This window comes from Crinia signifera, chromosome 2 (assembly GCF_055691185.1).
Source record: "Crinia signifera chromosome 2, ASM5569118v1, whole genome shotgun sequence".
In the NCBI taxonomy this organism is placed as follows: Eukaryota; Metazoa; Chordata; class Amphibia; order Anura; family Myobatrachidae; genus Crinia; species Crinia signifera.
In genome coordinates this window covers 297,932,031-297,948,798 of record NC_139218.1, presented here as the reverse complement: position 1 = coordinate 297,948,798, position 16,768 = coordinate 297,932,031, and the positions used below count along the sequence as shown (strand labels likewise).

The 16,768-nt window shown below is 41.0% G+C and overlaps 1 protein-coding gene across 8 annotated transcripts in view; it reads right to left on the bottom strand.

The window, feature by feature from the left end:
- Positions 1-16,768, bottom strand: part of DACH1 (dachshund family transcription factor 1) — a 326,897-nt gene that overhangs the window by 12,769 nt on the left and 297,360 nt on the right. For 5 of the 8 annotated variants that reach the window (XM_083168873.1, XM_083168877.1, XM_083168875.1 and 2 more), the window contains 4 exons: positions 15,631-15,666; positions 14,911-15,058; positions 13,245-13,388; positions 10,096-10,164 (listed from right to left, as the gene is read on the bottom strand). In XM_083168873.1, coding sequence (XP_083024999.1) covers positions 10,096-10,164; positions 13,245-13,388; positions 14,911-15,058; positions 15,631-15,666 — 397 coding nt within the window. The remainder of the gene's footprint in view (positions 1-10,095; positions 10,165-13,244; positions 13,389-14,910; positions 15,059-15,630; positions 15,667-16,768) is intronic. The other 3 variants (XM_083168874.1, XM_083168876.1, XM_083168879.1) reach the window with 1 other exon arrangement.

Sequence of the window (16,768 nt, the reverse complement as noted above, 5' to 3'; positions counted from 1 at the left end):
CTTATACTGTAGTCAATCTAGTACAGGATGCTTATTTAGTTTTGATGCCAGTGTAAGTAACATTGACCTGCACACCCAGAAACAATTGTTTACTGAACAGCTTTTCTTTTTGCAGTCAAACCTAGCTTTTTGTGTTATTTGATCAATACATTTAATTGCTTAATTAAACCTGAAACCTCTTAAAATATTTAAGAGAAACATAAATAGCAATAAAGTGTAACATAAAAGGTATATTCTGTAGAAAGCTCACTGACTTTTTACAGGAGAAAAAATAATTCCATAGAAAAATAATAGGTACTTATGTAGTATCTGGGCGTCCGATTTAGAAATCGGATCGGATCGCATCGCATCGCATGCGACCAAATCGTATGCGATGGTCAAGATTTTTCCATAGGATTCAATGTTAAAATGGTCTGAGTCCATTTTAACATAGAATTCAATGGGAAAAAGGGGTCCTTTTCCTTTCCCCACTATCCAAGTGGGCATGGAGTTGGATATAAACCTGTGGCGAGCGTAGCGAGCCACCGAGCCCGAAGCGTGGCGAGCGTAGCGAGCCCCGCGAGGGAACACAGAATACTTTTTAAGAAATATGCGTCCCCTCTCGGGGCTCGCTTCGCTCGCCACGCTTCGGGCTCGGTGGCTCGCTGCGCTCGCCACGCTATATAAAATCAACTCTATGCCCACTTGGATAGTGGGGAAATGAACAGGACCTTCTTAACATTGAATCCTATGCAAAATCGCATCGAATCGCATCGCATCGCATCTGATTGTATGCCTTAAGGTAAGGCATACAATCACAAAATCGGACGCCCAGATACTACATAAGTACCAAATAATATTGCTAATACCAAATAGTAAGCACATACAATATAGGAATATTGTAAGGTGTAGAGACAAATGTCTGATTATAACACTAATCAAACTGAAATGACATTAAAATGCTCTTTTAACCCTTTGAGTGCCCACATTTCTGTCAGAGATGTGCAAAAATATCCGCTAAAAATGCCAACATCTCTATGAGTGAAGTGCAAAACATGAGTGCCAACAGCTCTTTGGGCCTTATTTTGGTTCATTCTTTCTGACAAAATCCTTCTTAGATGGACAAAACCATGTGCACTGCAGGGGGGCAGATGTAACATGTGCAGAGAGAATTAGATTTGGGTGAGTAATTTTGTTTCTGTGCAGGGAAAATACTGACTGCTTTATTTTTACACTGCAATATAGATCTCACTTTGAAGTAAAACCCCACCCAAATCTAATTCTCTCTGCACAAGTAACATCTACCCCACCTGCAGTGCACATGGTTTTGCCCATCTAAGAAGGATTTTGTCAGAAAGAATGAACCATAATAAGGCCCTTTGAGAGATATGCAAAATATTGACTAAAAATGCCAGCGTCGCTCACATTTGTTATATGAATTCAAATAAAAACGGTTGTGTAAAATAACATTATATTTCCTATAAATGGTAAACATTACAGGTCATGATGATGAGTAAAAATGTTTGCTTGGCAATTTTTACACAATTTTGACAAATTCACTTGGCACTCAAGGGTTAAATATGTTTAAACCCTCAATCTGAAAAGCAGACAGGGCTGTTTATTTTTTTACATAACCTTGGAGGTAAATTTACCAAATGGCGTGTTTGCTGATGATTTGCATGTGATCCCCCATTAACATGGTTTTTGACCTCCAAACCACTGCCTTTAAAGCAATACAGATCATTTTTGACACAAACTACCATTAGATGATGAGGCTCAATACTTTTATCATGAGGCAATTTATTATGTAATGAATAGGAGGATAACAAACATGAATTATTATATAATGATTATTTTTTGAATATATATATGGGGTCACAAATATTAATAGCGCAATATTATTTATTTATTTTACAGTTCCTCAGTTTCAGTTATCATGTTTCAGCACCATGTGTCCATAGGCCGACTTTTGACCTTAGAATGAAAGAGAGAAAACTATGGTGCATGCACTGAAAGGTCTGTGGAAAAGTGAAGAACCGACGACGAAAGAAAAAGGTGAATAGATTTTTATTGTATTGGTTTTAATGGGGTTATGGTACATTTTGTAAACAGAAATCATGCATCATGTTGACATTAATAATATCAGCATGAGCATATATCAACAAGCAGCATGTCAACATCCCTGCAAGATCAACACTGCCATGCTAATATTTATCCTGTTAATACTGATGAAATGTCAACATACAGTCGACAGTATTACTAACCTTAACATCCCCCTAGTGCCTACCCCTAATCTCTCCCCCATAGCCTAATCATAATGCCCCACTGGCAGTCCATGGAGAATGCTGGTATTTCAATGTTGACATTTTACATCCTTACATCCTGACAGTGTGGTCATGTCAACATTCTGCAGGTGTCAACATATTCATTGTCAACATTTTAACAATGTCAACTGCTGACATTTTAAATGTTGACATTTTTACTTCCTCCCATTTGAAGTCAATAAAATCAGGAATACTAATAAAATATGTTCAATGATTTGGCAGAGTTCAATATGAATGTTAACTATTATGGTGTTTAAAAACAATGGGTGACATTCTATGGAATGCGATTTGCCTTTTTTTGCGTTAATTAGACAGCAAAATGGCGATATCGCATTTTTCCTTAAAATCGCAAATTTAATGGGATGCGCTAAGGGACTGAAATCGCATATTATGTGCGTTAAGGTATGCGGACTAAAAGTGCGAGATTAATTCGCATTTTTATCGCATCCAGATGTTTTCGTACAGAACAGTATACAACTCGCTTATTTAATGCAATGCGCATTTGCACATCGCATTTTTTAGGTGTCTAATTAACGCACATATTTCAGACAAGGTTCTGTTTGGCGAAGTAGCCAGAACCCTGCACAGATCGCAATGTTCTGTGCAGGGTTCTGGTGTTAAAAATAAAAAAAACGGTTAAAATAAAAAAAAAACGAGCGCGGGGTCCCCCGCCAGAGCATAACCAGCCCCGGACTCACTGAGCCGGTGCTGGTGACATAAAATCAGGGTCCCCGACAAATCGGGGTCCCCTTGATTTCATGAAACCAGCACCAGGCTCAAGGTCCGGCGCTGGTTCCCAAAATACGGGGGACAAAATGACTAGGGGTCCCCCGTATTTTAAGAACCAGCACCGGACACAACCAGCCAGCAGGGTAATGCCACAGTCGGGGGAAACTTATTATATAAGCTCCCGCGGCCAAAGCATTAACCCCCTGGCTGGTCAGCATGGGCAGGGGTCCTGGGGAAGTGGGGACCCTCCCAATGAAGGGCCCCCCCCCTCCAGGACTTACCAGCCCATGCTGATAGTCCGGGGCTGTCCTCCATGCCCCTGGGCGGTGGGCATCGGGCTGATGGATTGTGTAAAAAAAAGAATAAAAACTATTGTTTTTTTACTGGCGAACTATGAGTCCCAGCAAGCCTACCCCGCATGCTGGGACTTGGAGAACCACAAGTCCCAGCATGCGGGGCATTAAAGGGCCCGCTGGCACTTGTAGTTAAACAGTAGAAAAAATAGTTAACAAAAACACACTGACACACTGTAAAATAAAAGTTTAATACACACATAACACACACACACACTGATACTTACCTACCTTGAGCCCGTAGGTCGGTCCCTGGATCCTGGGTCCGGGCTCCGGGGCTCCAGGGCAGAAGAGTCCGGTTCCGGGGCCTTGGTCCTGGTTCCAGGGCTGGTCCTGGGGTTTCGGGGCTCCTGGGCTGAAGAATCCGGGGTCCAGGATCCGAGGTAGTCCCCAGGGGTACCTAAGGAAGCAAATCCTACTCACCTGGTCCCCGGCGACGACCTCGGCATCCTCTCTGGTGACAGCGCTGCTCCCATCTGGTACCCGGCTCGCAGGACTTTGACAGGCGCAGAGATGTTTCCTCCTCGGCGTCTCTGGACAGAATGATTTCTGGCCAATCAGGAGCCGAGAAAGTCGGCTCCTGATTGGCCAGAAATCATTCTGAATACAGACGCCGAGGAAGAAACATCTCTGCGCCTGTCAAAGTCCTGCGAGCCGGGTACCAGATGGGAGTAGCGCTGTCACCGGAGAGGATGCCGAGGTCGTCGCCGGGGACCAGGTGAGTAGGATTTGCTTCCTTAGGTACCCCTGGGGACTACCTCGGATCCTGGACCCCGGATTCTTCAGCCCAGGAGCCCCGGAACCCCAGGACCAGCCCCGGAACCAGGACCAAGGCCCCAGAACCGGACTCTTCTGCCCTGGAGCCCCGGAGCCCGGACCCAGGATCCAGGGACCGACCTACGGGCTCAAGGTAGGTAAGTATCAGTGTGTGTGTGTTATGTGTGTATTAAACTTTTATTTTACAGTGTGTCAGTGTGTTTTTGTTAACTATTTTTTCTACTGTTGAACTACAAGTGCCAGCGGGCCCTTTAATGCCCCGCATGCTGGGACTTGTGGTTCTCCAAGTCCCAGCATGCGGGGTAGGCTTGCTGGGACTCATAGTTCGCCAGTAAAAAACAATAGTTTTTATTCTTTTTTTTTACACAATCCATCAGCCCGATGCCCACCGCCCAGGGGCATCGGGGACAGCCCCGGACTATCAGCATGGGCTGGTAAGTCCTGAAGGGGGGGACCCCTTCATTGGGAGGGTCCCCACTTCCCCAGGACCCCTGCCCATGCTGACCAGCCAGGGGGTTAATGCTTTGGCCGCGGGAGCTTATATAATAAGTTTCCCCCGGCTGTGGCATTACCCTGCTGGCTGGTTGTGTCCGGTGCTGGTTCTTAAAATACGGGGGACCCCTAGTCATTTTGTCCCCCGTATTTTGGGAACCAGCGCCGGACCTTGAGCATGTGCTGGTTTCATGAAATCAAGGGGACCCCGATTTGTCGGGGACCCTGATTTTATGTCACCAGCACCGGCTCAGTGAGTCCGGGGCTGGTTATGCTCGGGCGGGGGACCCCGCGCGCGTTTTTTTTTTTAAACTTTGCGCTTTCCTGCAAACGTGCGATTTTCAGACATGAAAATCGCACATTTTCAGGACTAAAGACAGCGCACCAATTCGCCGCAAATCGCACCTCTTCGCACTTTTCAGCCTCCAAAACGCATCACATTAAATATGCGAATTTTGACAGAAAAGTGCGATTTGAAAAAGTGCGATTTGCGGCGATGTGGTGCGCTCAAAAAACATGCGCATTTATCTCAATCCATAGAATGTCACCCAATATATCTATATATGGCAAAATTCAAGAAGAAACTGTATTCTTAAAAAGATGTAAAAAACCTATGCAAAACAAAACAATCTGGCTCTCTGAACTTATGGAAATGTTTTCCTTTTTAGTGTATTTTTCTATTTTTTCTTCCTTTTAAATATAACATATTCCTAGCCTCCAGCCTTAAAATGCAGGAGAAAAGGTTAAGTAGCTTTACTGTCACACAGTGTTCGGAAAGTATTTGCGCCTTTTGAATATACAGTTACAAATATTGATCCAAAGAGGAGACAAAAAAGTTCTTGTTTTGCAGTTATCTTCTTTTGAATACAAAGATAAAATACTTCAAGATAAAATGTGATCAATATACATCCAGACAATGTAAAAGTTACAATGAGTTACTGATTTACAAATTTATTTTGTGAACACTTGAATCTCGCATTAAATTCTGAATAAAGGTATCAATTTACTTGAATTGCAATCCAGTAGAAACATAATATTTTATATGCTAAATGTAGTCTACAGCATTCTGACCTTTACACATTAATAACATTTAGAAATATGTTTCTACACTATACCAGTCTCTTGAGCAACTCTTACAAAACATGAATTAATTACTCACATAGGATCTTTAAAACAACCTACATGGCTAATATTTTCTCCATACACCGATCAGAAATTGTCAGGGTATTTTGAATTAGGTTATGATTTTATTTAAAAAATATATATATATATATTTTTAGAAACAATGCTACTAGCATCAATAGCCATAACATCAGAAAATGAATGGTCAGCACATAGCAACATTTTCCTGGCACCGGTTCCTCTCTATACCTTCAGGAGGTCCAGAGAAAGTCAAGGGGCTGATTTTTAACATTTCCCCTGTGGCTGCTAATGATTGCAGCCGCGTTGTGGTTGCTGCCAGGCTGGCTGTTCAGCAATGGTAGCATGGCATGCACAGAGGGGAGGGAACCAGGAAGTAGAGGGATTATGTGGTTTCTCCAATAGAGGGAGCTGCAGGATGATTGTCTTCTGGCGTCCACACAGTGAGCTTGCTGACTAGTCGCATTAGGGCCCTTATTCAGATCATACAAATTTGTTCTCAAAATGGGGAAAACCATGTGCCCTGCAGGAGGGGCAGATGTAACATGTGCAGAGAGAATTAGATTTGTGTGAGTTATTTTGTTTCTGTGCATGGTAAATACTGGCTGCATTCTTTTTACACTGCAATTTAGATTACAGATTCAACATATCCCAACCAAATTTAACTCTCTCTGCACATGTTACATCTGCCCCACCTGCAGTGCACATGGTTTTGTCCATTTTGAGAACAAATTTGTACTGTGATCAGATCTGAATAAGGGCCTAGATGCAGTCATGTCAGGGAGAGAACAGTAAGGAGTGGTCACATCTGATGCAACCACACCAGGCAAATGAGTTAAAGTTTTTGACATTTTGAAGACACTTTTTTGTTTCTTAAGAAATGTATTTTCTAAATACTAAAACAAAGTTATTAATAACCCAGGTGTTGGCCCAATTGGTCAGATTGAACTAGCTGCAAGTTGAGTTGCATTTCCAGTGTGTAAAGTACTTGGAACTATTAAATTACCAATGATCAACCAGTGAGCAAGTTGAGGCAGCAGTATGCAAGTGAGTACACATTGAAAAGGCTTTCCTCTGTGGGGCAGATAAAATGTAAAAATAATTTCAATAATAAATATAAGAACACAGGGATAGATATATTATCAGGTGGTTGCTGTTTGCTAACTGCATGGCCTTACTTTACTCATTATTGAGTTATAGCAGTGCCAATAACTGTCACGCCTATTAAAAAAGTATTGCCAATGAATTGCACTTTCCCTCTTTTGGCTTCTGACCAGCATTAGCAGTGAATCTGTGCATGTGATGGTCAGAAATCCCCAAGCAGCACCCATTGCTAATTGAAACTTTATTGTTTTTGTCTGCACAATCTCTGGGACATTGCTTTCTGGTGGGGTTGGGATCATTAGGTCAAGACTATTAGGTCGACATCGGAAAAGGTCGACATCGGTCTAGGTTGACATGGGAAAAGGTCGAAGTTGTTCTAGATCGAAAGGTCATTAGTTCAACAGGTCATTAGTTTGACAGTGTCTAGGTGACAGTCAAAAGGTCGACATGGGTTTTTTTACTGTTTTTTTGACCCGAATGTCAACGCAGTCGACATGGACACACTTTAAAGTGCACCGCATCCCCTTGCATCGCTCGTAATGCTTCGTGCACGGTGCCTCGCTACGCTCTGCACACTTTTTTATTCTCCCTCCACGGGGCATGGTAGGGCATGAAATACCATCTGTCATCACATGTTGGCTCAAAAAACAGTGAAAAACCCCATGTCGTCCTTTTGACTGTCGACCTAGACACTGTCGAACTAATGACGTGTCAAACTAATGACCTTTCAACCTTTTCCCATGTCTACTTTTTTCCATGTCGACCTAGACCCATGTCGACCTAATAACTGTCGAGCATCATGCTGTAGACCAGGCATGTCCAACCTGTGGCCCTCCAGATGTGCTAAAACTACACATCCCAGCATGCATTGCCATCATTCTAGCATTCCCTAATAGCCCATCTGGGATGTGTAGTTTTAGCACATCTGGAGGGCCGCAGGTTGGACATGCCTGCTGTAGACCAAAAGACCGCATCCGTTGTGGTGTGGCAGGAACAACTTCAGCTATCAAAATCAACTGTTGTAGTTGTTGGAATGGACAGTGCCACTGACTGTTGATACTTCTGTTAGCACATCAGCACTGATCATACACCATGGCCATCACACATACAGTATAAGGAAGTGGTATCTCTCCTTGAGTTAAAATTGTCCTGACATAAGGCAGGACTGCAGATGCAGATGAAACCAGACAATATAAAAACCTGAAAGACTGGCTTTATATTTTTTAAATACTTTTCAGATTAAAATTGTGCAAAAATATAAATAAAATAAATGGAAAGCACAATAATGGGACAATTACTTATTTTGTACACATTTAATTAGGTTGCTTTGTAACTGATTATAAATAATAAAATCAATTTATTGCACCCAATAACATGTTTCTATATAGACAGTAATGACTCTAGTGACATTTGAAAAAAAAAATGTCATAACAAGAAATAAATAAAATTCTATCCCAAATTCAAAGTAAAATATTTTTTTACGCCACAACTGATATTTAGCCACACTGTACCATTACTTCACTGAGTGGGAATTCCCAATACTTGGCTCTGTTAGCATGTGTCAACTACAACGGTTAAGAGCTACACACAATGGCATATATTCAATGCCGTGGGCGAGCGGTGACTGCGAGCAGGACTTTTTGCTCGCAGTCACCGCTCACCCTGTCAGTATTCAACTGACCCCCCTCATACGCAAATTCCCCCTCGCTCCGTTTTTTGAGCGAGGGAGAATTGGCGTATGTGCCTCCAAAAGCTGCGAGAATCGAGACTAATTACAGTGAGTTTGCTGCACTAGCCGCGGCTCTCGCAGTTTAGGGGAATACTCGCAGTTCTGTGACGGCGAGGATTCCCCCGGAACGTTGCATAGTGCGAGCGGCCGGCGTGGGGGTTAAACTGCAAAAATCACTGGTTTTCTGCGATCCTCGCAGTTTAACCCCCTCGCCGGTCGCTCGCACCGGCATTGAATACATGCCAATGTGTCTGTTGCGTCTGACAGAGCTTTGCTTTCCGACAGTGGTGGAACTTGTGGGTGGTGGGCCCAGGTGCAAAAAATATCATTTTCGCCCCCCTCCTCCACCCCAACCTAAGTTCCCAATATGCAACACAGCAGTGGCTGACAGAGAGAAGCAGAGGGTGACAGGGAGAGGCAGGGGGATGCAGAGTATGGCAGGAAAAAACAGTGGGTGACAGGAAGAGGGTGACGGGGCCCTTTAGCCTTCAGAGGCCTTGGTGCACTGCACCTGCTGCACCAATGCTTTCATATAGATACTGAAATGTAAATCAGAGAAGAAGCCAATGTATGTGACAGAGGCTGCTCTGGAATGAAGGGGTATGGTATAAGTCCCCGACAGTCGGGATTCCGACGGTTGTTTCTCCAACATCGGAATTCCAACTGTCAAAAGCCCTACAGAGGGGTGAGCACATTGAAACCCCTTGCGGGCTTGCGGCAAGCTCGCATCCCGCCACCTCTTCTACTCTCCCTCTATGGTGGTCGTGGACCCCCACGAGGGAAAATAGCCAATATACTGTAAGTCAGGATCCCGACTGTTGGACTCCTGACAGTCTGGATTCCAGTGGCAAGGAAACAAGCATCAGAATCCCAACTGTCTGTCACTCATCCAGCATCAGACTAAAGCAGGAATACCTCCAATGTTCTACACATAGAAAGCCTGGCTAAATAATGTAGTCGCAGGTTACTCAAAGAAGTACTCTCCCTTTAAGTCAAGGGCAACCTTAAACTAATGAGATATATACTGTATAAGTGATTTTTTTATATATATATTATTTCAATTTGCAATTCAGTAAAAATTATTAGCCACTGTTTCTTATGAAGATTGTCATAGGAAAATACAAGGTACATTACTTTAGTATATTACAGTTTCATAATTGTAGTTTCCCAAAAGCCAAAACAAAAAGTTATACATTACATGGAAATGTAAGGCATTGGAAAAATATACATTACATAGCTAATCGGATTTCTTTAAATGATGCTGTTCTACATTATGTGTGTTATAGTTGATCCCTTAGCTGTTATATTAAACATTACAGAATTAATTTACTGTAATAAACAACAGTGCAAATGTGACCTTGTTTGCACTTGTGTTCATTTCAGCCAGATGGTGAGCTACATGGCTGAATAGCATACTATAACAACACTCACATGCAAGATCTAGATTTATGGACTTTGCACAACCTACCTTGTATTGTCCTTTCAGCATCTGTTCTGGCCCCATTACGGTCAGATTCTATTTCTGGGGTCAGAGCTTCTAAAAACAGGAACAAAAGTGAATGACATTAGTAGAAGAAACACAACAGTACGCAGACTACCTGCAGTTGTCATCTGCGCCAATCCTTATTTGACAAGTATGCACTGCACCATAATGGTCTATGCACCTAAAGTATTTTAAATTGGGACTGCATTAATGTACTGTGCTGTTGTCTTCTGCATATCACATTAATTAATTATGTTCAAATGTCATACGCCTGCTCTGTCTTCCATATCTGTAGTTGTGGTCCATTATAAAATTGATTTTCCAATACTATAATTGATCTTTTTCTTTTTTAGAAACGTAAGTGAGATAACTAAGTTGCATTCTTCATGTGTCTTATTTGTAAGCTCTGAATCCAATGTATACAGTATAACAAGAAATTACTGCATTGCACTGTGAATGAGTTGTGTACTGGGGAAGCAGTCATGATCCTGGCAGTCAGAGTACCAAAAGTGGAATCCCGACAGTCAGTGGGGATGATTAGGGTTAGGCTGCTGGAGAGTAGGGTAACACACTATACAATTTGTTGAACAGTTATCATTAACATTATCAGCAGTTCGCCTGGACGAATGATCTAGCACTAAAGCACTGAGCAATATTGTTACTGATATCATTCAGTGACATCATAAAGGTCCCCCGCTCAACATTCAGTCATTGCCAATATAGGTAGATTTGATTGCATGCTCAGACGACGGGGGTTTATTAATGATCCATGAGAGTGTGCATCGTTAATGCTATAGATCAGTGTCTCTCAAACTAGGGACTCAGTTCATGTTTTCCAGGTAACCCGATAGGTACACTCATTACTGACTGACACATTTTAAAAGATCCACAGGTGGAGCTAATTATTTCACTTGATTCTGTGAGGAGACCTGCTAAACATGCACTGTGTAGGGTCGTGAGGACCAACTTTGAGAACCTGTGATATACTGCAGAGGGTACACACTAGGAAATATGCATGATAATATTGCAAATGATATCGTTATTGTGCATATAGTTTGTAAAGAGCGCATTGTGTGTACCCAGCTTTATATAAAGAATACTTACTGGGATCCATCGGGATGCTGGTGTCAGCATCCTGAGCATTAGTAGTGTGACTGCAAGGACTTCTTACTTAACTTGTGTACTGTAACTTTAGCATACACTGTCAAGCCACAATGCAAAGCATTAACCAAGTACAAATCTACTACTAAAGTCTACTCTTTCTGTTATTCTAGCATATATGTTCTCTCTTGGGAGGTTATTCTGGTTGACACGGAGCGCTGCATGTCATTTTAAGCCCGTCCGCTGCTCGCACAGGCCACCACCCCCTTCGCACACTGAATTCCCCCACACAACTGTGAATGGATGATTTGCATAAACATCCAATCGCAGCCTAAGGGGCCAAATTGAATGACCATTGAATGATGTGGAAGGCACACACAAAATGAAGACACTCTAAGGTGTCTTAGGTTTGAATGTGTTCTGGAGGGGAACATGGTGGGCAGCTGACATATGGTGATGTCAGCTGCCTGCCCCAGCACCCTTGTCACTGGGCCATTACCATGGGAACGCCCAGCGTTTTCATGGGAACTCCCATAAAAAGCTGGGTATTCCCATGGGCAGGACTACCCGCCACCACCCCACACCCTCCACCTTTACTGGTGGGTGCTAGAGCGGCCGGAAAACACTATAGGCCTTATTCTGATTGACTTGCAGTACCCCCCAACCCCCCCCCCCCCCACGGCTGCGAATGGATGATTTCCATTCGCAGGGGGAAAGTCATTAGATGGTCGCCGATCATCGAATGATTTCTCCCATGCACGCAGTTCAGAGTGGCCTATAGAGTCACTCTAAACTATATCAGCTCCAAAGTCAACTGAAATTTTTAGAATTTAAACTATGTTAACCACATCATTTTATTTCTATAGTAGTTCATACTACCCATCAACAAGGCTACTACCACTGTGCTTATAAAATGTCTTATGGGAAGATGTATTAAGCATTGGAGAGAAATGAAGTGGAGGGAGTTCTAGAAACAACCAATCAGCTACAGAATGTTATTTTTCAAACACAGTCTGCAACATGGCAGTTATACCCCTTTCACACCGCATCTTTGACCTGTGTTATTGCTGGGTCGATGACGCTTAAACCCAGGTTGAGGTGCGCTACGAAAGAATCATTTTAAATTTCCTGGGTACGGCAACCCAGCATTCTGACCCGGTGTAAAAGATCGGACACCGTTTGCTGTACAGTGTGAGTGTGTAACGCTCCCGTTCACACCATGAAGGAGGCAGCACTTGAAGACAGCATCAGCTCCAAGTGATGCCGCTTTCCCCGCCCTTAATGATGCACCGACTCTCCATCTGATGTCAACGATCCAGCTTACTGCCGGGTCCCTGTGGGTGCTAATCACTGCAAATGACCGGTCACTCCCAGGAAAGACACGTGTCCAAATCCCAGGTGCAAACATGGAATTTGAGAAGTGAAAGGGGTACAAGAAGCTTATTGGTTGATACTTGATCTCTCTCCACTACCTCTCTCTGTAGTTTGATACAGCTCCACCATAGCCATTAATAGAGCTTATATATAGTATATGTTTCCTAATAAACCTATTCTAAGTCATAACTAATAGAGAAAAAGTAGTGAAATTTAGTATCTAATTTTATAATTAACTTTTTCAAATTACCCGGGTCCAGCAACCCGGCATTCTGATCCGGCTTAAAAGAAGGGTTAGATTTCTGTGCAGTGTGAATGGGTAACCCGGGTCCCATTCACACTATTAGGAAAAGGCAGCTTCAGCTCCAAGAGCTGCCTCCTTCCCCTTCCCCGGATGATGCACCACTCCGTTTTGCCCCCTTTCTGACATCAGTGGTGGACTATCATAGAAAATGGTGTCCAAATTCCTGGTGCGACCCATCATTCGCAATGTGAAAGGGGTATACTACATTATATGCAAACCAAGATGCAAAATGAAGGTAAAAGTGCACAGCATGGGAATTGCGCCAGCAATCTTGCACAATTTGCTACAAAAAAGAAAGTGTGTATGTAATATAAAAAATGATGGAACAAACATACTGAAGTCACTGTAACCTTACCATTCAGGACCCTGAGTCCTTCTGAAGATGCTGCTTGCTTCAGTGCCTGCTCAGCTTGCTCCCTCCTTTTTGTCTCAAATTCTAAAGCTTCCTGCAATTTTCGTTTTGCCTTCTTTTCTTTCTTAAGTCTTTTTTGAATTATTGCTGAAACAGGAAATGTCAGTTTAATTATTTTGATGGACTGTCATTGTCATTTATGTAGTACACTATTCTGTGCACATAGAAAGAGGAGGAAGACATTCTTTGACCTGCTCTTAACCTATAGATGTTCCATTTTAACTAATCTATAAATGAATTAACTGTTTGGATTTCACAGCAACCTAAAACAATATTATATCTTCATTTGTTTTTGTAAAAAGCATTCATACATTATGCATCTAATGTAACCTGCTTTGTATTTTTTAAACCAGTTAAGTATTACAAAACAAACTATATATGAAGTAAAATGTTTATTTATATTTCTATTACCAAGAAAACACTGTATTTGAAACATATTTCGTACCAAAATAGTTCACTGTCGCGTAAATGAATTGTCCAGTGAATTAGAGAAAATATTGGCTTTGAGGACGTCAACCAATTATACTTAATTCTGAAACTATAAGTATAGACACTTTATAATTATCTGTGTACAGCAACCACTGTATACAAGTTTTAGAGATATGTTTGGTCACAATTTAATTGTTACTCATGTACCCCCCACAGCCAAATAGAGAGGTGGGTGGCACCATTGATGAGTACTCACCAGTGCTGACGCTGCACTAAAGAGGGGCAATGGGAGAAATGTAGTATAATGGATTAGATTCTTGCACAGTCACTGATCACACAGTACCATTTTCCTGTAAATACAGTCATTCTGCTAGAAAATTTCAAATTGTTTTGTTTTGCAAAAATTCTGAATTGTTGGATTGGGGAGGTCCAGCATACAATGGAGGTTAGTACTCCTTAACTATAGGAGTCCATGGCAGGCCAAGTACTTGGGAGGAAGTTAATGGTGAGGACAGATTAATTTGTGACTAAACATATGCTTTAAACTCTTTATTTATGTATTAATAACAGTTTCTTATAAAGCAAAGACAGTTCTGTCGCACTTTACAATTGGAAATAGAGATAAAAAACACTGGGTAGTTACAGTCCAAATGGTAGGAGGGCCCTGCTCACAGGCTTACAATCTATGATCTCTTTACGTAACACATACAGTATATTCTAATTTGGCCACACACCTGGTAGATCAAACTGGATAGAAATTATCTTTGAATGCATACATTAATCTTAATATGTGGAGGACTACACAAAATTAACTGATAACTAAAAGACACATACAGTAAATAGGCTAATGAACAACCAGTAGTAGCCCAAATGTAAACTCTAGAGCCATTGCTATACAGTCAAGTTTCACATGTTTCAAATTGGTTAATTTAAAACCCATGTTTTTCTAATATTCAAACTCTTAGAGCATCTGGATTATCAGGATTGATAGGGAAAGGATTCTGCAAGTGTTTGCTGAATCTAGTACCCAGCACAAAGCACTGGGTAGCTTCAATAATCTGAGAAACTAGGTCTCTTATGGTATACTTATGGAGTGCACAAAATAATATTATAATTAGTCTAATATCATATAGTCTAATTACTGCACAATGTCAAGATAACAGCATTGTTAAAGAAATACCTCTGTTCTTTTGTTCTACTGCTAATTGTTTTTCTAGAGTTTCCCTCAGTTCTCGTTCCCTGAACAGTTCCATCTTCAGTTCGGTCTTTTCCATTTGTACCTGTTTTTCTTGAGCTCTTGCATTATCTATAGCAACTTTTAACAAACCCTACAAGAAAAAGCAAAATGAGTGTCAATAAAATATGTAGACTATATATGATGTAATGTAAACACACACAACAGTATTGTGCATATTGCAAATCTAATCACAGACAAACATACAAATTGGTGACGGGATTAGTGTAAACTCTATCTACCACAGGAATATTTATAGTGTGTGTATTGTATATGTAGACTCTGAAAAGCATGGGTATAATGTATATAGCACACATTAATGTGCTCTATAAAGTATCATGTGACACTGTCCTGTAAATGAGCATTAGTGTCTATGCAGTGCTACAAATGACAATACTAATGCTATATTTTTATATTAACAAATGAGAGATAATTGTGGGCACCTGTTATTTACTTAAAAATTAAAACTATTGCCCTTTGATTTTTGCATCTACTGGCCAGCAAACAAATACAAGTTACAGTGCAAATGACAATAAGTCGTCCATCAAAATAAGGAAATTCAAAAAGTACAATAACAAAATTAAAATGGACGACTCTTTTTTTAAAATACGCATGCCCCAATGTACAGCATATAGAGGTTCCCCCAGGAACCCCTTCCTCCGTTACCTGAAGCCAGTAGATGGAAAGTGCTGAATCGCGACGCTGCAGGAAAAACAAGTATATTACACTCTGTCCATAGATCATCCATAGAGGTCTACTGCGGAGCTATGGACGGATTGCGTAAGAAAGGCATATGTGCAAAAATGAGCCTAGTAGCCCCACCTACTTCTTGCTACTTCTATGTGAGTGTGATATGGCTAGATGTGGCTTGTGCAATGGAAGTATATACTGTAGTGACAAGCCCTCAATCCTATTGTTTTGCTAAATAAAATAAATATATTACAGTATGTTATGTTGCACTATTTTAAGTTCAAACTCTATAACAAAATGCAATAAGATACTATTTGGAAATATGGGTTATATTCATTCCAGATAAATACATTTTTCATGAATCCATTCATATAAAAGTCAAAAGGTACTTAAAAAAAATGGACAAAAAAGAGAAAACAAAAACTATATGTCTAAAATAATAATTCAATAGATAAAGTAGGTTGCTTTACAAAACCGGGGTTTATTTTAAGAAATCACTGTAAATTGTAACAATTGTATTATTGTATAAGTTGAACACAATCATTTGTTATGCATTCTACTTTCAGTATAGGAAAAATAACATGCTTGGTTCACTCTCAGCATGGACCTTCTTCAGGATTAATCTAATCAATTAAAATGTACAATTATGAAGCAAGGTTACCTTCATCATCACCTTATTTGGTCACCAAACACTGTAAAGTAATTATCTAAATGAATTCTAAAGCATGTCCATGCTGGGAACGAGACATTGTCATTTGGACAATAATGAATGTGTTTTATTATCCTTTACATGTAACTGTACAGTTTGTTTGTTCAAATGTTATCTGTAATTTTGCAATAGTATATACATACAGTATATCGGTATATCCTGGACAGTGTCAAATTAAAAGATCAAGGGTGACACTCATAAATCATAGGGTGTAGGCCAATATTACCAAATAAGATTCTATGTTTGTTTGATGTAAACTATGGTAAGTTGTCATGCAATACAGTATGTTGATGATAGTTCTGTTAAATACACAAGAAGTACTTGAGTAAAACCTTCAAAAAACTAAAACAAATCATTAGAACGGTATTTAGCTACCGTCCATTATGCTGGAATAGGATAGCAAAT